The sequence below is a fragment of the Cebidichthys violaceus genome, unplaced genomic scaffold, assembly GCF_023349555.1.
Source record: "Cebidichthys violaceus isolate CVI_PGR_0920_01 unplaced genomic scaffold, fCebVio1.0.p SCAF_4, whole genome shotgun sequence".
Lineage (NCBI taxonomy): Eukaryota > Metazoa > Chordata > Actinopteri > Perciformes > Stichaeidae > Cebidichthys > Cebidichthys violaceus.
This window is the reverse complement of record NW_027176594.1, coordinates 18,441,153-18,464,040: the sequence shown is the minus strand read 5'-3', so window position 1 is coordinate 18,464,040 and position 22,888 is coordinate 18,441,153. Positions and strand designations below refer to the sequence as shown.

Genomic DNA, 22,888 nt, shown 5'->3' with positions numbered 1-22,888 from the left:
CATATTTCAAGCTTTATTTATTCATTTATTTGCAAAAATTCAACCCAAAAAAGGTGAACTGTCTAACAAAACAGAGTCAACCACTAAAATATCAGAAAACACTAGACTGAAAAAAAAAAAAAAAAAAAGAACTGGACACACAAAGACTTTGAGTGGCCTCTTTTGCCTCTAGGCATTCAGTTACTTATTGTTTTAGAAATGTTTACATCCATAATTACCAGTTGTTGAACAACACCCACAGCACTGACGAGAGAGTAACAAAGCAGTGATATTAAATAACATGAAAGGGTTATCGAACCCTTCAGCATGCTGTCAGTATCAGGTACAGTTGTTGGCATCAAGGAAACATGGATGACATGGTCAGGTCAGATTTACTTTCCAGTCTGCAACTTGTAGTTTTATTTTCAGACAGCAACGTATTCGCTCTAGTTTCTTGTTACATCAGCAGTTCACTGTGCTGTTAAGTTGAATTAAGTGCTGCAAAAATACACTGCAGCGTAGATCATCACCGGCATGTAGTTGTGTAGTTGGTAACAAGGACATGAACATGTATTCACAGACATGCTTCGCCCTCAATAAGAAGAACATGTCCATCGTGAACTCTTAAAGGATTCATCCAGTATCAGAGCGTAAAAACAACATTTCAGATGTCCGGTGTTGATTTAAGACCCGTCACAGCCGACAAGCATTCTTAAAACTGCTGCTAACGTTTGTTTTATTCAAAACACAATGGATGGATTTGTGTAATCTGACAGCTGTAAAGACATTAGAGGTTTTCCTGTGTTTGTAAATCTGTGTCCACTGAAATATTCCAAGCCTGGACCAAGGCGTTAATGTGAAACCTGTAACAAACAGAAAGTCAACGGTACAAACCATTTTGTATCAAACCACACATTTTAGCTCCAGTAAATGTAAAACAAACACACACCATCAACAAACCAGACCTGGCTGAAAGTGTGACAGAAGTCCATTCAAATACTCGCTGTTCCTTTGGGTTATTACAGTCCGACTTGTAGACTATAACTTCGATATAACAAACACGGTGTTCGTAGGATACAACACAGTGGGTTCATAGAATATTTAATGTCGGGAAATAAAAGTTGTCAGTTGCCATTCCCAGCTAGCAGGAATGCTCTGCAAGGGCTGCTAACATACATGCTGGATAGTATAACAATGTAAAGTGTAATTAGAGTGTACATTTTCATTTACAGAAACATTTTTTTTTTACACAAGTCATCACGCTGTCCAGCACAATCAATCCGTGAAATGAAGTGTTTGAGTGGCTTCTGATTCTTTCCCCAGGTCTGTCACAAATAAATATATTCTGTATAGAGCGACAATTCTCACAGTAGCCAGGTTTATAAATCTAACAGTCCATTACTGAAGAATTTGTGTAGCTTAGTATTTGAGGACGGTGAGTCACTAAAATACTGTTTGGACCAAATTAGAAAAAAAAAAAAAAAAGGCCACAACACCAGGTCAACATCTAATCTCACAGAGCTTTCTTTAGGTCTATTAAACTGAAATGGGACATTGACTTTTGGTGAATAATTGGTAGAAAACACCTTTTATGTCAACCTTGAAGCAACAGTAGAAGCTTTTGGGAACAGCAGTAATGACAGCACAAACTCATTTACAGCATAATAATAATAATATTAATAATAATAATTAGAACTCATTCAACTCATCAATAGAAACAGGGATTTCTAAAAGTGTTCTGTCACCTTTCAGTGGGCCCACATTCAAAACCACACCTCCAGCCCCCTTTATTAAGGACTCTAGACTCTCGAGGAGATATTAATGGATTCACAACGGCAAAGCCTTCCCTGGTTGAGTTCATACAAAGAGCTACAGCAAATGCCCACGCCTCGAACCCAAGTCACAAATTCAAACTTCAGAGCACAAAAAATAAGCACACAATCTCGTCTTTTGCACTGAGAGCTCAGAAGGACACTGCTGATAAAATCCCATTGGATCCTTTAATATCTACCAAAAAAAAAAAAAAAAAAAGAGTCTGGAAAGTAGAAAGAGTTCAGAGACAATTGAACCTGAAACGATGGCCGTGGTCTTCTGGGTAGGCCATCGGAGGACGTGAGGCTGGAGAGCACGGGGTTTGGAAAGATGGTAGAATGGGTCGAAGGGGAACGAGGGCGGCCCTGGTCTCTACACATTCGTCCGACACTTAGGGAAGATGGGACCTCCCTCAAGCCTTCTCTTTCTTACTGTAGATGGAGGAGATGGAGACAGATTGACAGATGAAGAAATATATAGTGGTATGAGGATGAGGGGGAAGGAGGAAGGAAGGGAAAGCCCAGAGAAAGAGAAAAATTAGAAAAACAGACATGTGCGTCGTCATCATAAACTACAACTTTAGCTAAAGCATTATTTCCATGAGCAAAGCAAAGAGATGCAACAGAAAAAACGGTAACAGGTTTCAAGTGGCTTTAGCAGGAGCTCTAGGAGGAGAAAGCAAAACAGCAGAAGAAAGGAAGACATTGATAAGAGAAGGGCTGGATTATCCTTTTATGGCCCCGGGACAAGTGATCATCACTAATTTGACTTATCACACGATCATATTTAGAAAAATGCACCATGTAACAATATATATATATATATATATATATATATATATATATATATATATATATATATATATATACTGAAACAACAAGGGCCAACAGTAAGTTAAGTGTTGCCTTAAAAAGAGTACTCCGATTGAGCATTGCACTCCTAGAACAAAATCAATGCAGCAGAACCAGAGATATCCTCATATTTCTTCCTCATCAAAACCCGGTGGCTACATTACCCACAATGCAACTCACTCGTCGACAGTTTGGTCAGTTATGCAAGTGGTGGCTAATGGTCTGGTACAGCGGTGTGGTAAACTCACTTCTCTAGAACCTTTCTTTCCATTTACCAATCAAATGTATCATCAAATGTATCATCAGATTTATCACTCTGGTGCCACGAAAAGCTTTATCCAACTTCTGTCACATAATGCATCCTCAACACCTGTAAACAGAGTCTGGTGTGTAAAATCATCTCACCTGCATTCTTAGGTCACTTTGCTTTTAGTTTACACTGTGCTTTAGTGATGCATAAAATATTACCAAAAACATCTGCAAGGTATCAAATGATCGCCAACAGATTGCCACACAATGAACCTGACGACTTTCGGGGAACCAGAGCAGTTTCCCGCTTTGCCAGGTTAACAATCACGCTCTGGATAAGAGCAACGTTTTAAAGAGAGGAAGAGAGGACAGAGGTGCAGCAGAAGAGGCCAAATGCCTGCAGACAATGCAGGAACAGTAGAAACAGCTCGTCAGGATAAGAGAGTGATCAAAAGAGTAAAAAGGCCAAAGAGACACATAAATAAAGTGGCCAAAGAATACATCATGGCACTGATGTATTACTGGGAAAGCGATGCCAAAACAGCAGATGAAGACAAAAGAAGAGTGAACTCCCCAAAAACTGCTATAGTAAGCAAAGGCAGAAGAGGTATATAGTGGAAGCTGTTGTGCTGTCACTTAGGGGATGGATGACTTGGTCCTTGCTAGGACTTACGACAGAAGCCGAGCTTCTTTCATTTAACATTTTCTGCTGTTTATTCTTCTGTATTTCAAAAGTAGCGGATATTCTCGCCTTGCAATAAGTTCATATTTAAAAGTAATATTTTATGTTTAGGTTTCTTTTTCATTCTTTTACTTCTGTTGAGCAGAATATGTTCATATTTGTAGATATCCTACAGTTACTTCCCTGCTTCTGGACCAGACGTTGCCGCTGCCTTGTCGAGCAGACGTTCTTCTACTGCCTTTTTGGAAAAGTAAAGAAATTGTTCTAAGGTGAAATATATTCGGACTATGGTGGGGACCGTGGAGCCAACAGCAGCTACATTTGGGAGCCACCGTCAGTGGTGTCTGCAGATCAGAGATGACTAAAAGCTGAAAGGAGGCAAAGTGATGATAGGTGCTGTGGAGAAACAACAGAAGCTCCCAGCGGAGTATGACAGACGGTGGCAGAGGTCTCCAGTGGTCTGGAAAAAAGCCAGGTGATCTTGGCAGGAGAACGGCAAGGCTGTGCAGGTTTTTTAATTATTATTTTTTTTTTACTTAGTCTTGGACTTGAACTTTTTCCCAAAGGCCCTTTCCAGCTCAGGAACAGACAGAGTGAGGGTGAAGGAGCCGTCCGACTCCGACCTGACGACTCGAGCTTCAAGATGGCGAGGGGAAGGAAAACAGCACGACAAGATTACGACACATGGACTTAACTTCAAGTGGTTTGTGAAAACAATACGAGCACAAATGTAATCATAATTCCGAACTTCTGTTTTAACCTTTGGTGGAGGTGAAGCCTACCGCTTCATCTTATTCTCACTCTCTAAACCTAAACAAAGGTTGCTAGGTTACGTTCAAGAGCATATTCACAAACAAACTTAACAAGTGCTTATTTTGTGCCGCTTAAAAGTTTTCGTTGAGGAGTTAAATCAACTCATTAGTACAAAGACAGCAAGTCAAATAACTACTCTAAGAAACTGTGCATGGGCAAAGCGAGAAGCATCTCGTCCACCGGTTTCATTTCGTTCTCTCTCTCATGCACAGACTCTTTTCTTAGTGCTGATGTCATAACTTAGGAAGCCCCTGTTTTGATTGGCTGGGGCTCTCTGGCCATACTACGGCCGATGATATCACTCTGATCCTTCCATTAGGGTCTGATTAAAGTAGAACCCGAGGAGATACAGTGAAGATAAAGTGTCAGCACTGACGCACGTAACAACCGACACTGCCAAATGCAATACTACTGAAAGACTGTGTACAGGTTACATAACCACCGTTACTGGACCTGGACCAGTTCATGAACTTTTGTCCCGTTCCAAATGCAGTTTCTCAGACATGGAATGAGTCATGTGCGTGTCTGTAAACCCACCCAGGTCGTTGTTGTTCATCATGGCGTTGGAGCCTCGGAGGCGCGGGCCCTGCTGGGTGAAATGATATCCAAACTTCAGCAGCGTGGTGTTTTTCTCCAGCATGCTGGCTATCTCCATCTCCACCTTGTTGCCCAGCGGCTGGCTCTGGAGTTCGGAGAGAGAGAAATGGAGGAGGAGGAGGAGGAGACACACAAAGAGTTGTGAAGTGATGACGATCAAAAACGGTTATTTTTAGGTCGCGATATGGAAAACGTTAGGCGAAAGAGACGAGAAGAGGAGAACGCAAAATGACTGCCATCCTCTCCGCAAAACTGTGCCGCTACGGATGGAGGCGGTGATCTCCATGGCAACAGAGGATGAAGAGGCATGCTTCATCAGGATCATCCAACAAGTTCAACTAATGAGCGCGCTGTTAGTCACAGATGTACAACTATGCAGTATGACACATGGCAATGCAATGAGGGAGCATTAGACCGAAGTGGCAAAGATGGCCTGTGTACACTACCAGACACACACACACACACACACACACACACACACACACACACACACACACACACACACACACACACACACACACACACACACTTACTCACATAGATTTGTTCACATGGATTTGTTCACTCTTAGCAGCTATTGTTGGTTGATTGTGCTTTGGGACACTTTTCCTTGTCACATGAACTATGGGTCTGCATCAATGCTATGCAGGTGAGTTTGTTTGTGTGTGTATTGATGTGTGTGTGTGTGTGTTGGTACCTGGTTGTCTATCTTGAGCTCCTGTAGTATGGTGTTGTACTGCAGAGACGCTATGAGGGACAGGATTCCTGTCCCTGTAATGAAGTTGGACTCAACGTTCAGGCTCTTCAGCGTCGTGTTCACCTTCAACATCTCTGCCAGGGCCTGAGGAAACACACATAACTGTATCTTACTTACATACAGTTGTTTAAAAAAAAAAAGACAGAAGAGATTATTTTTATTGTTGCAATAAAGCAAGATTGGCAATAAAATAAAGAGTCTCAGATAAACCCTGATAGAGGTTTGAAGACAGAAAGTGTTAATAATAGAATGATACCATAACTTGGGGCTTGGACTTGAGTTCAGATAGATGACATGGATTCTGTGCAGTATTATATATATATATATATATTATATATTTACAGTTGTGACTTACAAATGCGACAGGGTCGTTGCTCCTGGTTCCTACAATACTGAACCTCTCCACCACAGTGTTCTTCATCAGAGCCTCAGCGTACGCCTTCAGAGTCTTAATGGGGATGTTCTGGGTACAGAAAAACATTATTGTCAATAAATAAATGTTCGTCACATAAATTCCCAATTTTTTCACATTACAGAAACAGTGCTTCATTCTGCCAATGGAATGCCTAAAATGTTGTGCTAGAAATTCAGTTTATGCTCTAAAATTAATTAATTTTGCATATTTACAAAATATTAAAACAAACATATTTCACTTAAATAACTTTTTAAATCCCATCTGCAAAACTAAAATGTAAAAACGGAATTGTGTGCACCAAGGTTTGTTTGTTTTTGCTTTTTGGAATATAACCAAACATGATATGAATCTTTTGTGAGACGAAGTTTAGTTTCCTTCAGTGGTACTAAAAAGACAAATACCATCAGGGACAGATGATATGTTTCATATCAGATGTACAACTTTACAACAAGCAGGTTGTCAGAATCCAAAATAAATCAAAATCAGACCCTGTTGTTTTTGAGATAAAAAATACAGCAGTCCTCACACACACACACACACACACACACACACACACACACACACACACACACACACACACACACACACACGCACAGTTACCTTGATGTTGTTGAGGTTGACCTCCACCAGGTCAGGATCGTTCCTCTTCACTCTCAACAGGGTCTCTTCTACGTCAGTGGAGTTGGGCTCCTCATCAGGGACTGGTTTGTACTGAGTGCACTGGATCACACCTACACACACATTTACAGCACACACAAGAGGATATATGCCGATTGGTGACCATTTTCCAATGGACAGCACAGCATACATGTATTTGTTTCATCCCACTTTACAGGCAGTCAGTTTACGATCATTTCAATGTTATTCAAATATATACACTTTTATATATTATATTTTTGTTTAGTGTATTTCATTTCTCACTGTAGATAATCCATCACAGGGGGGTTGGCGTAGAATGCAGCACAACAAATTAATAGTAGTAAATACAATAGTTTTAGACATTTTGGGTAATATATATAATTCACTGCCTCAAGCGAGGGAGTTCAAGTATCTCAGGGTCTTCCCTCCCTGTGGAGGTTTTTCCGGGGTTGTCCAACTGGTAAGAGGCCCCGGAGTAGAGCCAGAACACGCTGGAGGGATTACATTTCTAGTGTGGTCCACTTGTTTTTTTTTTCACTGTGTGCTTTTGAAACACTCAATTTCCGTCATGTGAAACAATGCTCGAACGATAACAAAAAAAAAAAAAAATCCAAACAGGTTTTCATGCCCTGTGCGTCGGCACTGAGAACAGAGCAGCTGACGGAGGTTTATAGCTAGCGCTCTTTATGAGAGCCGGTCATATTTGGAAGTGAGATGCTCGCCCTCCGTCTGTGTTTGGAGCTGGAGCAGAATCTATAGGATGAGCTTCCACGCAAGATAAACAATGGCTCATTAGCATGTGTGTTTCTCTGTGTGTGTGTGTGAAGTAATGTACCACAGTTTACACTGTGTAGTGCAAGATGACGGGTAGACAGATGAGTCATCAGTTATATTCCCTAAAGGAGCTATAGGACAACCTATGTATACAATTAGCATCATCTATTGAACCGCGCGGTCCTTTGTGTAACTATATTTGTGCATGCGAGTGCAACAGAAAGACTGAGCCGCACATCTTTGGTAAAATAAACCAACATTCTGCCAACGTGAGATCATTCCACTTGATTCCGGTCCAAGTCAAACTGGCTTCAACATTTTACTGGAATGAGGTGATTCTTTTTCTGCAAACTAGTTGAGTGATCTGCGTTATTTTAGGATAATTCTACTTGCGACTTGAAAAGCCCTGCAGCAAATGCATCTGTGATCGAAACCGAGTGAAGACAAGCTCATGCAACTGGCGGATTTCAACAAATATAAGTTACATAGGGTTTAGCACATGCGCACTAACGTGTACATGTGTATGCGTGTGTGTGTCACCTACTGTTGAGGCCTTGCTTGTTGACTATGTTGCTGCTGGCCAGGGCTTCGTAGTACTGCTGGTTACTCATCAGGGTGTGCATACCCAGGATGGCTGGAAGACAATGAAAAGAAACAAAGGGCATGAACAAAGAAGAGAGAGAGAGAGAGAGATGCTGAAAAAGAGTCTATAGATTTAATGATCGACTAGTTACAGCCGTACAGTTGACCACCATGCTAATACAGACAGCGCATCGGCACTTGCAGCATCACGAGCAACTCACTGTCCTTTTCAACGACCGAGCATGTACTGGCTTTCGTTTTGCCGCCCCGTTTTTGGACCGAGCAGCTACTCTGAGTAGTAGTATATGAGATAATGATCAACTCGTCTGTTTGTCAGAAACAGGAGGGAACAGAGAGACATAAACAGTTAGGGAACACAGGCTACCAAGCTGCTCTTTGTAGAAGTCACCTTCATCAACTCCGGGGGCTCGCGCTCTGAAAATATTTCTGCGGCAGTATTGCTTGATAATACATTGTAATGTATCCCTCTCAATAGGGATGTACTGTAGCATTCACAGTTGTGATCTCTCAATTTACCACAAGTGTGATTTAAAAAAAAAAAAAAGCCCGCTGCTAAATCCATCCGGATCACTCGTTCAAATGTCAGTCATCTTTACAGCAAATGTGTTAAAAGTTTGTACATGCAACAAAGTTGTTGTTTTTTTTTTGCCACAGTAATGACATTCGCCATACATTACACTGAATCGATGATGTGTAATGCATGTGCAGCGCAGACACCTGACACTCTGTGTCCCCGAGTCAAGCTGCAGGGGGTTTCACTAAATGTCTGCCTAACACAAGCCGACAGCACGAACATCACAGGAGGGCCAGAATCGTTCCATGCAAAGACAAATGTGTGTGCAGTCTACAGATACCCCGGGTGATGTTCAGCTAGTGAACAGAGATATCCAGCAGGGATGGAGGAGGTGGAGGAGATGGAGGGATGAGGGGGAAGGGTGGAGGGAAGATGGAAGGATTGCTAGAGGAAACGGAGAAGATTTGGATTAAGGAAAAGTAGATGAATGGAGGGGAAGTCGAGGCCACCGATTAGTGAGAGAAGACGAAGATGAAGCATAATCAGACGCCTGCACTGTAGCGCACGAGATCCAGTCCATGAATATCCTTCATTCAGATGTTTTTATGTATGTATGTGGGGGAGCGTGTCTGGTTAGTTTTTAGTTTTAAAGAAAATCCAAAAGGTTCATCTTTTTCTTGTTTTATAAATGCTATAAACACAGGAAAAACTGATAAAACAATTCTGGATGAAAATCAGATTTATTTTATATTGGAAGTATGTTCTAACCTGCCTTCAACACCAGGACTCTGATAATTGTAAAAAGCTGTGGTAAAAGTAGTGTCTTCTTAAAGTTGCAAATATAACAACTTTTTGATAAAGAGACACAAAACAAAAAAACGTGTGCATATGTGGTTGAAAATAGGAGAAGAATGAAACCTCTGAACCTGAAATGCACACACTGTATGTATACAGGAGATGTGAGTGGGTGGGACTGAGTTACCTGCGATATCACAGAGCTCAGCGTCAGATGCACTCGCCAGGGCTTCTTCTAGCTCCGGCTCCAGGGTCACATTCTCCATGATGGGGTCCACCCTCTTTTTTGGCACAAAGGCTTTCCCTACAACACGAGTGGATGGACTCAATACAGAGACATACGCTACAACCACCAGCATCCCTGGCATGTAGCGATTAGCGAACAACATGTTTAATATATTGTATTTACTGGAGACTTGTGAATTACAGGTCCCCCTCGGCACTCACACAGGTGTTTTCACACGACGGCTGGACATTTGGCACTTTATCATATAAAGGTATATGAAATTGTGAGTGCTGGTGTCACATTGAAACCCGTGGTATATTATACAATACTTAGCTGAGTACAAGCATGTACTTCTACACGTTTTCCATGCAGCAAATGGCCTTGACATGGCATTTTGATTTATCCTAGTAGGCAAAGCACAGGTGTAACTTATAATATGAACGATGTTCTGTTCCATTGAAGTATCCCACTAAGACACAACAGCGAGCCAGCATGTAGAAGCAGGAGGCTCCAAGTCTGATATATGAGAAGAGTTTCAGAACTCCGAGATGACATGAAGGCATCAGCGCCGTACGGACGCAGTACAACTGGTTCAAAATACATCTATTTTTAGGCAGAAGAACTCAGTAAGTCAGTATGAATTACAGAAACGATGAAGACCATTAACTTTATTCAATGGAGAATATAGAGACATAATTGTTTCAAATTTAAATGTCAAACTAAGAGCTCTCTTACGTAACAGCTGAGCCGATCACTTCATCTCGTCACACCTGGGTCTGACTGACAGAGACCCAGACGTCTGTGTCTTTATTGACAGGTCCGCTATGTCTGCGCTCGTGTGATCAGCTCCTCGGATTTCAGCCAGACGGTTACCCAGATGTTACCCAGATGTTACCCAGAGCGCTCCTCTCTCTCCGTCTCAATCATACCACCGCACCCGCAAATCACACCGTTAACAGTTGTGACAATTAAAAAAAAAAAAAAATGGACCTGTTTCAAGCTATGTTGCAACCCTCAGCGGGCGTCATCTCAGCCAGTGGAGGGTGAGCAGAAGGGGAGCGGTGACAGACAGCTTCAAACAGGGCGCAGCAGCAACTCCGCCCACAATGCTCCGCTTCGAAGCCGAGCGTTTTAACTAGATGTTAAAGGCCTTGCCCAGCGGCACCTTGACCGTACTTGTTGAGGGAGGGGAGATTGTCACTCACTCACTTTCCCCACCTGCAGTTTTACAGCTGCTCTTTTAAGTGGACAAGTGCCCTAAAGCAACAACGCCAGCAAAGAAGTTCATGGCGACAGTGACGGCACGGAGACCTACTAGAGTTTCACATAGAGATGTTTGGTATCTCTCGCCATCAGTCACGCACCTCTGTGTCCACACTGGACCGGTGCTGACAGGCCTCACAAGGCCTGGAGAGGGGTAGAACCAATCACCCTTCAGGGAATTGAAAAAAAATCAAAAAAAAATCCTCCTTCTCATGGATAGCTGAGATGTCCATGCTAGAAGTGTGAAATCAGTGTTTTGTGAGACACCTTTTAAGGTTTGCAGGCTTACTTTTCGTCTAATAATTTGAGTGTTAATTTGAATCTTCTTCAACGCATAATATCCACCCTCCCCTCAGCTCACGTAATTCTATTACTCCGTTATGTTTAATCTTTAGGGAAACCAAACAGTGTTGACATCTGGTGTTCTTGTCATCTTTTCACTTGATAACAACAGTGCAAGGAGCGAGACAAAGCCACCTTCTGATCTAAGTAGGTTAACTATGAAGGTGAACAAGTTCGTACCTCTCTTCTCCCCTGTGAAGGGCACCAGGTCTTCTTTGTCAGGATGCTCTTTGGCCTGTTTCTCCAGATGGGCCAGCAGGTTGTCTCTCTGAAACGTTCCCGTCGGGGATTTCTTGGTCTGGTCCTTCTGCCGCATCCCAGCTGGCAACAATGCATTCTAGACCAGGATGAGAATTTACATCAGACTGGCACTGCGTATTAGGAGGGAAAAGTAGTTGTTTTTTCCGAATTAGTCTCACTTCCTTCTTCCAATCACAGTAGTTAAGTCCTGCCTTGCCACACCAGTGCAGAACAATGTAGAACAAACTACTCTTGGATGTTTTCCTTGCTACGGTAACACTACTGTATAAAACAGTAATCTCCATTACACATCTTCCAGGCACCAGTGGAACCATTGAGGACTCCAGTTAGAAGTGAGGAGCGAATCCTTTATGCAGGGTTTGTGGGGATTTAAATCTTCAACCTCAGTCTTTTATTCTGAAAAATCAACAGTTAAACAGTTTTCATTTAAATGGATGTCTGTTAAGTTACTATCTTTGCCGAGTGAGGACACAATGGTGACTGAGCATACGGTCCGCTGATTTTAAAAAAAAGGCCTTTCATTTACAGTATTACCAACTGGGTGTCAGCGGGAAATATCACAAGAGGCGATCTCTGAGAAAGTGAAATCAAAAACACGCCTGCAATCGCCATGAGTGTTGCGATAAGCAACGACGAAACAGAAAACCTGAAAAGTAGGACACCTTTAACCCACTGTAGCTATAGCTATACATACATCCTCCGCATTTATTAAAGGCAATGAGAATAAATAAGATCATCACCAGATAAATAAAATAGACAAAGAAATGTACGGCACATTAGTGATTCGTAAGTTTAAAAGAAACAAAAGCACACAAACCCGTGGCAGAATACACGTTTACTTTTCATACATTTTACATACTAACATAAGACCAAATTGTCCCCAAATCTGAAATGTGTTATTTATAATACATTATTTTAACAATATTACACTATTGAAGCCTAGTGAGATGTAACTCATACATCCTATCTCTACTCCAGCCCAACACAGAACCAAGACATTTCCCAGAGCTTTGCTGCTCGCCGCGTTATTTTCAACCTAAAGCAACATTCAAGGCCAAGCTCTTACAAGTGCTACTTATAGCTTCGTATCTTATCAGTCCTCTCAGCACTCACTTCTCTCTCCTCATGACTCTCACTCTCTCAGCAAACCATTTTCAAAAACGTACCAAAGTATGTTTCCCAGTACGCCACACATTTACCATTTATTACATGGTTTGAAATATACTCTTTGGAGATAAAAGAACAAGTTCTCTTCTTCCCAGTTTCTCTCATTCAGTCTTTCAAGCGGTGTCTCGTAAATGTTCACGTGACTTACAGAAGTATTTATAGTAAAGCCAGGAGTATATCACACCGTCACTGCCAAGCTTTTCATGTCACACTTTATATCAGCTGCAGATAACCGGGTCCCCGGCATGTTATTTTTACCAGCATGAGACTCTGTCTCTCCGTCTCCTGTCCTTTCTAACTCTACCTTCCCTTGTCATCCCCAACCCTCTCTCCTCCTCTCAGCAGTCATCTATGAGCGCATGAATGCCACCTGTACAGTTACAAGCCTCCGTGAACACATGAATGCCACCTGTACAGTTACAAGCCTCCGTTAACACATGAATGCCACCTGTACAGCTACAAGCCTCCGTGAACACATGAATGCCACCTGTACAGTTACAAGCCTCCGTGAACACATGAATGCCACCTGTACAGTTACAAGCCTCCGTGAGCACATGAATGCCACCTGTACAGTTACAAGCCTCCGTGAGCACATGAATGCCACCTATACAGTTACAAGCCTCCGTGAGCACATGAATGCCACCTGTACAGTTACAAGCCTCCGTGAACACATGAATGCCACCTGTACAGTTACAAGCCTCCGTGAGCACATGAATGCCACCTGTACAGTTACAAGCCTCCGTGAACACATGAATGCCACCTGTACAGTTACAAGCCTCCGTGAGCACATGAATGCCACCTGTACAGTTACAAGCTTCCGTGAACACATGAATGCCACCTGTACAGTTACAACAAGCCTCCATGAACACATGAATGCCACCTGTACAGTTACAAGCCTCCGTGAACACATGAATGCCACCTGTACAGTTACAAGCCTCCGTGAACACATGAATGCCACCTGTACAGCTACAAGCCACCGTGAACACATGAATGCCACCTGTACAGTTACAAGCCTCCGTGAACACATGAATGCCACCTGTACAGTTACAAGCCTCCGTGAACACATGAATGCCACCTGTACAGCTACAAGCCTCCGTGAACACATGAATGCCACCTGTACAGTTACAAGCCTCCGTGAACACATGAATGCCACCTGTACAGTTACAAGCCTCCGTGAACACATGAATGCCACCTGTACAGCTACAAGCCTCCGTGAACACATGAATGCCACCTGTACAGTTACAAGCCTCCGTGAACACAAGGCTGAGACGCAGGGGTTCACTTTTTTCAGCATGTGAGTAAAATGTGACATTTTCTTAATAACTGATGGTTATATTTCGGGTGGGGGGGGGGGGGTAAACAGGAGAGTTGACCACCGTAAAAAGTTGACATGGCAAACTTGGCAAAATGTTGCTTATTTACGCATCCAGAAGTCTCAAAGGAACGTTAGCATTTACTGTATTTTCTGGCCACCCGAAGCCCAATATTCACTCTGCTTTTTGCTCTGGTTTGGTCTCCACCAACTCTTCAGAACAGATATCTGGAGCTGTCATATGCTTCATCTTTGTCTGTTAGCCGTTTGGTGCTGTGCAGGTAGAGTACAGTGGGTTTGCGGCCTTGAGCAAAGAGTGAACCAAAACAGTAAAAACAATGATCTGAAAGACATTCAAATGTTCACTAAAAATAGGAGGTAGTGCAGCTTTAAGTTATTAAGTAGATGAGTGAACATTTTCTCTTCAGGTTGAACGTTCCATCATTTGAGAAATGTCACCAGTGATCTAGGTACATGAGATTCGTATTGGCCTATTCCAGATTTTAAAAAGCCTGTTAGAGCTTCAATCCAAAAAAATGTCTCCAATCTTAAGGGAAGTGATGGCTTAGAGAAGTAAACAACATGAGCCAGTCCAAGTTGTAGTGTGTCATAGTATGACTGTGATGCAGTACTGTATGTACAAAAAACACAAAATGTTCTCCAGATGATCGACAATAAATTCATATTTCTACAATAACAGTGAAGCTGGCAGACGTGTTGTGTTTTTTTTTTTTCTTTTTTGTCCAACATGATGAGTTTTTTGTTTTTTTTCAATGGCTTACTGGAACTGATGTGAGAAGCCTTGCTGGGAAGGTTACAGTGTGTGTCAGAGCAAAGGGGCACTTTACTGTTGTGAAACAGGTTACCCTCATAAACCGGCACAAACAAGGTAAGCGACGCACAAACTGCCTCCCACTGTTTCCTCTGTTTACGTCATGGAGTCCCTCCGGACCCTCACTGCTGGCATCGGTCTCGCTCACACACACACACACACACACACACACACACACACACACACACACACACACACACACACACACACACACACACTCACACACTCACACACTCACACACTCACACACTCACACACACTTAGTCCTGCACATTATACCCTTCCAGTCATCCCCTTGGCATTGAGGGGGAATCCAGCCACTTTATGAGCAGTCAGACATTCATCAGAAAGCTATTACAGCTGCTGTCACCAACTCGACCCATGACACATCACTGAGGGTACCAAGCTGGCGGCGGATGCATCGAATGCAAGGATAAACACGCCATAAAAAGTAACAGAAACTAAATATGAGTACAACTTGTGATGTACTGCACCTTGTGTAGCATAGTGACAACATGATATGCCGCCCTGCCTCCCATGGACTGACCTTAATGCTAACAGAGAAATACTGTAATTGATACCGCAGAAGGTGACGAAGCGGCATTTTCTCGGATATATCTCTGCTTTTTTGAATCATATTTGTTCAAACTGTCTAAATCCTGACAGTGGTACACGAGATAATCTGTGAAATAAAAGCAGGGTTCTCTGCCTCCTTTTATTGCTCCTAAAGATTCCACTGCGCTCAAAGAAAAGCAACCAATCAGATTTTAGTGTACGGTTTAGCTCTAAAATGAGAAAGTTTGCACCGGCCGCCATGTTGAAAACAGTCCAGCCAACTTCAAGCACCGCCCAGCGGTCTCATTTTACAGCCAAACAGTAGCTTTCACTAGAATATGTTTCTGAAAACATGAAACTTGAGATATAGGCAAAGCAGTAAAATAACCTTAATTCATATTTGATCAGCAACTTTATGGTTTGATCGTAGTTTGTGAGCAGTGAGACAGAGGAATCCGATTTTTCTCAGATTCAAAAAGATGAGAATTCTAATGATCACACATTCAAACTGTTTTGTCTGACAAAGGTCCAAATTTAATCAATCGAAAAAGTGATGAATCACCTATTATTTTAGCCTCTATACCTTTATCTACTGTAAAAAAAAATCTCTATATGTTTATAAATGTAATGGTGTGAGTCATCAGATACATTTCACACATCTTTAGTTTGATTACAGTCAACCTCACAGTCACATTGTGCAGTAACACTAACTGCCCACTGAGCGCGTGTTAAGACTTTGGATTGGCTGGCTTCGTACACACTGCATTTAATGCACGATCCATCAGCCACCGCGGTACTAAGACAAACCATTATTTACACTACAGCCACGTACTCATGAGCGCTGTGCGTTCAAGGGCATTCAAATGTTTTGCACTTGAATTGAAATTAGCTGACAGCGATGCGGATGAAAAGTGCAGCAGCAGTATATTAAACCAGGGGCCTCTATTAGGCCTGGATGACCCCATAACTCTCCACTGACAACAACACAGCGACAGAAACTCCTCCATAGGGACTTTATATTATAAACTTACATCAGGATCCAGCTCCTCTAGTTCATCCTCTAATCGCTGCAGATCCTCCTCTGACAGTTTCTTCAGCAGCTCGTCCTCGTCTATGTCCCGGTACTTCTCCATCTCCTTCCTCATCACCGACATGATGGACAGCACACCTGCAAGGTGGATAATGTCTCTTCATTATTTTCGGAGATGTGTCCGAGATGTGAGATTCAGTGCTGCCAGGGTAAATAGACGCTGTGCAAACACACAAAGGGCTTTGGGAGATATTCAAACGCTTCCCTCACCTCAATCACCCCTCCAAACGAGAGAAAAAACTAATTTTAAGAGATTGGGAGCCTGCAAGACCCTGCGAGTTTGAGAGAGAGAACAAAACAAAATCTTTATCTGTGGAGAGAAACAGCAGAGAAAGCACTAATAACATTCATGGTGAGTGTCACTTGTTGTTACTGTTTTAAAAAAAAAAAACCTGCTCTCACCTCAATGGCCCCCAGCTCAGGGGTGAAATAAAAGCAAAGGCAGCCAAGTGCCTGTAGCGCTCCTGGGAGAGAGAGAGAGAGAGAGAGAGAGAGAGAGAGAGAGAGAGAGAGAGACCTGGAGGAGGCAGAAGCACAGAGTGAGGACAGACTGATGGCTCTCAAAATTAGAAAGCAATAGATACTCTAAGACATCTATGGAGAAAGATGTTAAGCATCATATTCCTTTTTTTATGCCATGCAGTAGGCTGCAGTTTTTAGTAGCTCCTCATTGAACTACCGCGTCTGACATACTTGTGTAAGAACGTAACCATTTTTTTTTTTTGTCATTTCACATTCCTCTGCTGTTTAAGTTGCACGTAGAAGCGTTTGGCTAGCTATAAGAAGTTTCAACCTGGAAGTTTTCAAATTTCAACTTCCAGGTTTTCCTGCTTGTGTCCTATTAACCTCAACGGATTTGATAGCTGGATTCTGTCAGGGTAGCTATGGTATAAAAGGAATTTGACATAAATCTGTAAATGTATTTCGCTTTCTTGTTCAGAGTTGGGTAAGCAAACCGGTAAAACACGATACACAATTCAACACAACATGATATAACATGTTAATAAATTAGCTTTAGAGCCGTTTACCCCAGTTCCCAGTCGTTGCGCTAAGCTAAGCTAAGCTAAGCTAACTGGCTCTTAGTTGAGAGTGGTACTGATCTTATATGAGCGTGTTCCTCATAAATTAGGCCATATTTCGTCCATAATTGGTGACAGGTGACATTGATAATCTTCTGCAAGAATGTTGGCCATATGGTGCGCAGAATTAAAACAATAAGAATATTCATGCTTAATCTAGTACTCATTTTGAAAAGGGATAACCCAGACCGTGTTGTTGGTTGGGAGTTGGCCAAACTACTGGGTAATGTAGAAGGTGACAGGAAAATGCGTTTGACAAGAATAACAAGCGTTAAATCGTGTGAGGTCACTGAAGGAAGCGACCTAAGACAACCTGTCGATGGTATAAAAATCCGCTGTTATCAACAACAGATGGATGACTGACATTCATCTAGCTTAGTTCAACTACAGAGGTCTGATGTATATGAGTCCCTTTTATGTGATTCTAACCTCAATCAAGCCTATAGTTAGCAGAGTACGTTTTCACCTGTTGACTTGTGATGTTGACGCACTATTTCCTCCCAGTATTAAACCCTGTTGCTGACCCCTCTGCTATGAATCACCGCCACAAGTGCTGTTTATTTTTTCTCAAAGCTCTCTGCAGAAAAATGTGAAAGTCAACCTAAGATAAACCTATCTTGTCCTGAAAAGCGTTTTTTTTTTTTTTTTTTTTTTCCTCGTGCTTTCCTATCTCTGCTGGCAGTGTGGACAGATTGGAGATCTGTTTTCCACTCTCTGTGAGTCTTGGCTGTAGTAGAACCAGAGCACTGATGATGGATGAACTGCAGCAGAACATTTGAGGGTCACAGCACCGAACGCTCGGCATACGCTCGAACGCTCGTCTCTGAGCCACGGCTCCTTCAAGCTGTGGCTCAGGGTTTGAAAGGAAGGTGTGAGCTGCTGCGGATTGATGTCCACATGACAACGCTAATGATAAGTTAGCCTGCATCAAAGGAGGACATTGTTCTCAAATTAGGCAGAAAAAGTTGAGATGTAGCTCAAAAACCCAACCAAAGTGCAGAAAATATTGCATCCAAGGAGCGTAAATGTGAGCAGAAAGATATCTGTTTGATCTTAAGTATGTCAGCAAGTGTGTTTTGGCTGAACTCCTAACAGGTGGAGTCAAGCATGTCGATTTTTTTTTTTTGAGGTTCTGCTTTCTCTAAGCTCCACGACAAGACAAGTTTCCAAAACCGAAGATGAAGAACTGGGCTGATCTCCAAGTAACGCTGCAGGTCTGCTGGAAGAAGCCGGCCTGCTTCTGATGACATCAAACAGACCTGTGCCTGTTTTTACTGCCTTTCTACCAGCTTCTGCTCCAATGGAGGACATTTCAGACAATTAAAACTGAGCCAGAATGTACCGTGTGTCGTCATCAACACTTGACCTCTGATCAAGGCCTGTCCGGTCCTAAAGCCTCTCAGAGTATACAGGATCATTTATCACGGCAAATGTGTGGAAAAGCGTTAAAAATGGTGTTAAATGACACCGGATTTACACAAACCAGCCGCTTCTGTAACAAAAGTACGTTGATTGCCTGCTTTAACCGCCATTTCTTTGTCAATCTTTGTTTGATTTATCAACATAAACAGCTGCTCTGAGTTTTTTTTCTGCTGTGAAACACACATACATCTCTGTAAAAACTGACAAAACTCCTTCAGCCACTAAATCAGCACATAAAAGAAAGCTGAGAGCACAGCAGCAGACTTTTAGACGACTTCCTGCTTAATGTCGTCAAACAGCTTCCACCGTCATGAGAAAAAGAAAAAAAATCGTCACATGTACAGTAAGTGTCGTGTAAATATTTCACTCAAAAGTTCTTCAGTTTGGGAAGTTCAAGATAAATTCCTGTCCTCTCTAAGCTTAGGTCAAACTCAGCTAACATAGGAGCTTGATCAGGAGGCTCTACCCTCCACACATACCTACGAACTTTAACGAGGAACTATTCTATAGAGTCGGATACAAATAAAAACATAACGCTAAAATTGGCAAATTTAACTCTAAAACACCTTAAATATCCTGATCTGCAGGTGGACCAGTGGACTCGGTAACAAAACATAACCCCAATATTCCTATAACGAGACATTGCTTACAGGCTGCATCATGCTTTGTGCTGTTTATCTTCTGTGGGGAGAGGAGCTTCATTCGTTTGGTGTCTGTCTAAACTATTTTTGCAAGATTGCAGTTGTTAGAACGGTCTCTGGGACGGCCCAGCAGAAAACAGCTGAGAAGCAACTGGGCAGCTTTCCTCTGTGTGTGTGGCTGAGATAAGCTACCGGACAGTCAGTCTGTGTGTGTGTGTGTGTGTGTGTGTGTGTGTGTGTGTGTGTGTGTGTGTGTGTGTGTGTGTGTGTGTGTGTGTGTGTGTGTGTGTGTGTGTGTGTGTGTGTGCGCGTGTGTGTTTGTGTGTGCGTTTTCTGCTATGACTGTAACAAGGGTGTCCACTTACACAGTGGTGAGCACTGATACAATGCATACATGCTTACCAAAATAGATGAATACACTACAGAAAGTGTATTTTTCATGTCAAGTTACCATTTATTCTACACGTGTTGTATGCAACGCTGAGTAGAGAGTGAAAGCCTTGATCAGTCATTTTTTAGACATTCTTACAATCTACCGACTTTTGGTGCCGAGGGTCGGTGGTCTCCACTTAGGGGACCAGCACGGAGTCGTATGTCATGGTGTGTGTGATGAAGGGGCCTTGGACTTGAGGTCTGGCCATTTCTGCATTCTGCAGAGGTCAAAAAGTCACGCGTGTCACTTCACTGGTCAGCGTCGCTTCAAGCTAGCTGCTAACTTGATACATTACTAATCCAAGGGAAGAACATAGTTATGAGCGCACGTTTAATATGGTGAAACACGGTGCGACTATGAGGGACAAAGGGCTCCTGTAGAGAGGTGACCAGAGCTGAAGTTCAGCCTCAACAAAGTAGACAACACCGTACGCAGCCTGTGCTCAACAAAGGCTAAGAGGGAAAACCGTAAAGGTTATAAGGCTCTGCAGTGACGTACGCATCTCACAGCACTCAATAATGCAACCGATTACAGTTTCTCCTTGAACATTTAAAAACTGTACATGGATACTGTTTTTGATCACGTCATAAACCACCAAGGTGACAATTTAGATCATGACCCCAACTTAACTCAAGCCTTTCTATTTATTTTGTATGAATCTATCTTAAGTTTGTAGGCTACACAAAGGTAAATACATAAGGTGAAGCACAAAATAATAATAATTACTCATTTGGCATTTGGATGACAGGCATCACAATGAGTCGAAATAGAGAAGTGCATGACTTTTCTTGCAGGTTCTCTACCGTTTATAATAAGGACTGCATTAAAATGCTCTTACGTGCAGGACTGCGGTGTTAGGACTTGCAGAGTGCCGTTACTTTAAGAGGGATGCCTGCAACAGCCAGTAAGACATTCTCCAACGGGAAGGAAAACCTTAACAGTGAAATAAAAAGTAAAACAACTCTATTCCTCAGTATTACTGGAGAAGCTTCCTTTATTCTCAATGACATCATGGAAACTTATTTTCTCGGAGTAAAGCGTAGTCCTGTACATTATTTGAACCTTGCTGTGTGATCTTCACTAATTTGACTGCTGTACAGTGTGCAGTATAATTTTTGCATTTATTTCCGTACCTCCTCCGGCGCTATTTATAGCCGGACAGTCCCGCCGGGTGACAGCAACGAATACTTTGACCAGATATGGTTTCCTTCAGAGCCGCCTGGAGTCGCACTGCGAGGTCCGCTCTGCTGCAGGCGCACAACCCGGGAATCCGCAAAAAAACTCCCAACTAGACGACACCGTCCATGACCCGCAGATAATCCCGAATTCAGTAGATTTAAGCAGCGTGCTGTCAAAGTTTCCTCCCCCCGTCCCTGGTCGTGTCTCGGCGGGTTTGCGGAGGCTGAATCTCATCTCCCGCAAAGGGCAAAGTAAACTTAAGGGGAGAGATCCTCCTCCTCCTCCTCCTCCCCCCCCCAACACGGCTGCCCTGTCACTCCAGTGATGTCATGCAGTGCAACTGCGTCCATAGTGGGACTCAGTGACTCACTGTCATTCAATCAATAAGTGAAATTATAACGTTATATGCGTACAAAACTACTTCTACGTGTGCACCGCTCGAGCTCGCTTTTTATAATCATGTTAGCAGTTTCTCGTGCACACACATTAAGTGGATATAAATAATGTAAAAATACTCCATTACACGTCCTTCCAAAGCGACGAGTGAACGCTTGCATTAAATCAGACAGATACGAGAATCAGTCTTCTATGACGTTGCAGCCAGTTAGCTTAGCAGCAAGACTAAACGGAAACAGCCGAGATTCATATATATATTTATAAATAAATAAAAAATATAAAGCCTCTTAAAATACTGATATAAATGATTGTGTAATGTTTTCCGTTGATTCAATGGTGTTAAACTAGAATATTGAACCTGAATATTGTTTTAATTATTAACTTTAACGCCGGTGAATTAGCTGCCTTTGTCCAACGGATGACCCGAAAACGGAAATACGTCACCCATCCAGGAAGGAAACCGTTGTGATGGCAAAACTATACTGTTGGTCAGACGTATTCTCACGTTTATATCGAAAGAAACTATCTTTGAGAATGAAACTGGATACTTTCACCAGTTTTTAACCACATAGTAAATACATAGGTTATTAGCAATACATAGTTTATAGATGCAAAGTGTCAGTTTGATATTTTCACAATGTAGTTTTGTACAAGTGAAATTAAAATATCTCTAATCTCATACATCTAGGCTATAAAAAGTGATTCATTTTCAGCATCTTACTGTAACTACAATAAGAACCATCATCTTTTAATCTTGCCCTGACAAAGATAGTTTAACTTAGTTTCAGGACAGTCACATAACGTTATGAAAGGTTAAAATAAGGAGAATTTATTTTGATATCAAATTCAACACGTTCATCACAGTAAAATATTGTAAAACAACTTGTCGCCTGTGAAATGCTGATCCCTGCTGCTTGGTTTTGGCATTTATTTCGTTATGACATCCAAAAGCAGCACAAAAGTCACATTTTATTCTATTTTAATGGGTCAGAAGCTGCTGCAAGATGGCGGCGGCGGCAGAGACGCACCTTACAAGCCAGAGTGCAGCATCTACTGTACCTTATGAGACGCTAGCAGACCGTTTGTCTGCCCTTTCCAGTTAATGCAGGAATGGTTTTTAATGTGCCATGCCTGCTAACGCTAGCCAACAAAATGAGTTGGCCTATATCATCAATGATGACGTAAACATTAAACCAAAAGATATTTTGAA

The 22,888-nt window shown here is 42.3% G+C and overlaps 1 protein-coding gene across 4 annotated transcripts; it reads right to left on the bottom strand.

The window, feature by feature from the left end:
* tmod1 (tropomodulin 1) lies at positions 1 to 21,516 on the bottom strand. Of its 4 annotated transcripts, none has more exons than XM_068726721.1 (13): positions 21,237 to 21,516; positions 16,931 to 21,036; positions 16,739 to 16,800; positions 16,470 to 16,606; positions 11,492 to 11,648; positions 9,668 to 9,784; positions 8,113 to 8,202; positions 6,756 to 6,886; positions 6,096 to 6,203; positions 5,681 to 5,824; positions 4,924 to 5,068; positions 4,110 to 4,209; positions 1 to 2,222 (listed from the first exon to the last, which is right to left on the bottom strand). In XM_068726721.1, the coding sequence occupies exons 4-13, from the start codon at positions 16,590 to 16,592 to the stop codon at positions 2,204 to 2,206; spliced, it is 1,134 nt and encodes a 377-aa protein (XP_068582822.1). In that variant the 5' UTR covers positions 16,593 to 16,606; positions 16,739 to 16,800; positions 16,931 to 21,036; positions 21,237 to 21,516; the 3' UTR covers positions 1 to 2,203. The 4 variants fall into 4 exon arrangements, with proteins under 4 accessions (XP_068582822.1, XP_068582823.1, XP_068582825.1 ...); XM_068726722.1 differs by having other exon boundaries at positions 16,931 to 17,045; XM_068726724.1 differs by lacking the exon at positions 4,110 to 4,209.
* Positions 21,517 to 22,888: the final 1,372 nt, after the last annotated feature.

Excerpts from the sequence above, each read along its gene's own strand:
- tmod1 (XM_068726721.1), bottom strand. The coding sequence starts at position 16,592 with ATGTCGGTGATGAGGAAGGAGATGGAGAAGTACCGGGACATAGACGAG. Across the intron at positions 6,204-6,755 it reads TCAACCTCAACAACATCAAG|AACATCCCCATTAAGACTCT; the intron begins GTAACTGTGCGT and ends TTCTGTACCCAG. Across the intron at positions 5,069-5,680 it reads AGCTCAAGATAGACAACCAG|AGCCAGCCGCTGGGCAACAA; the intron begins GTACCAACACAC and ends TCCGAACTCCAG.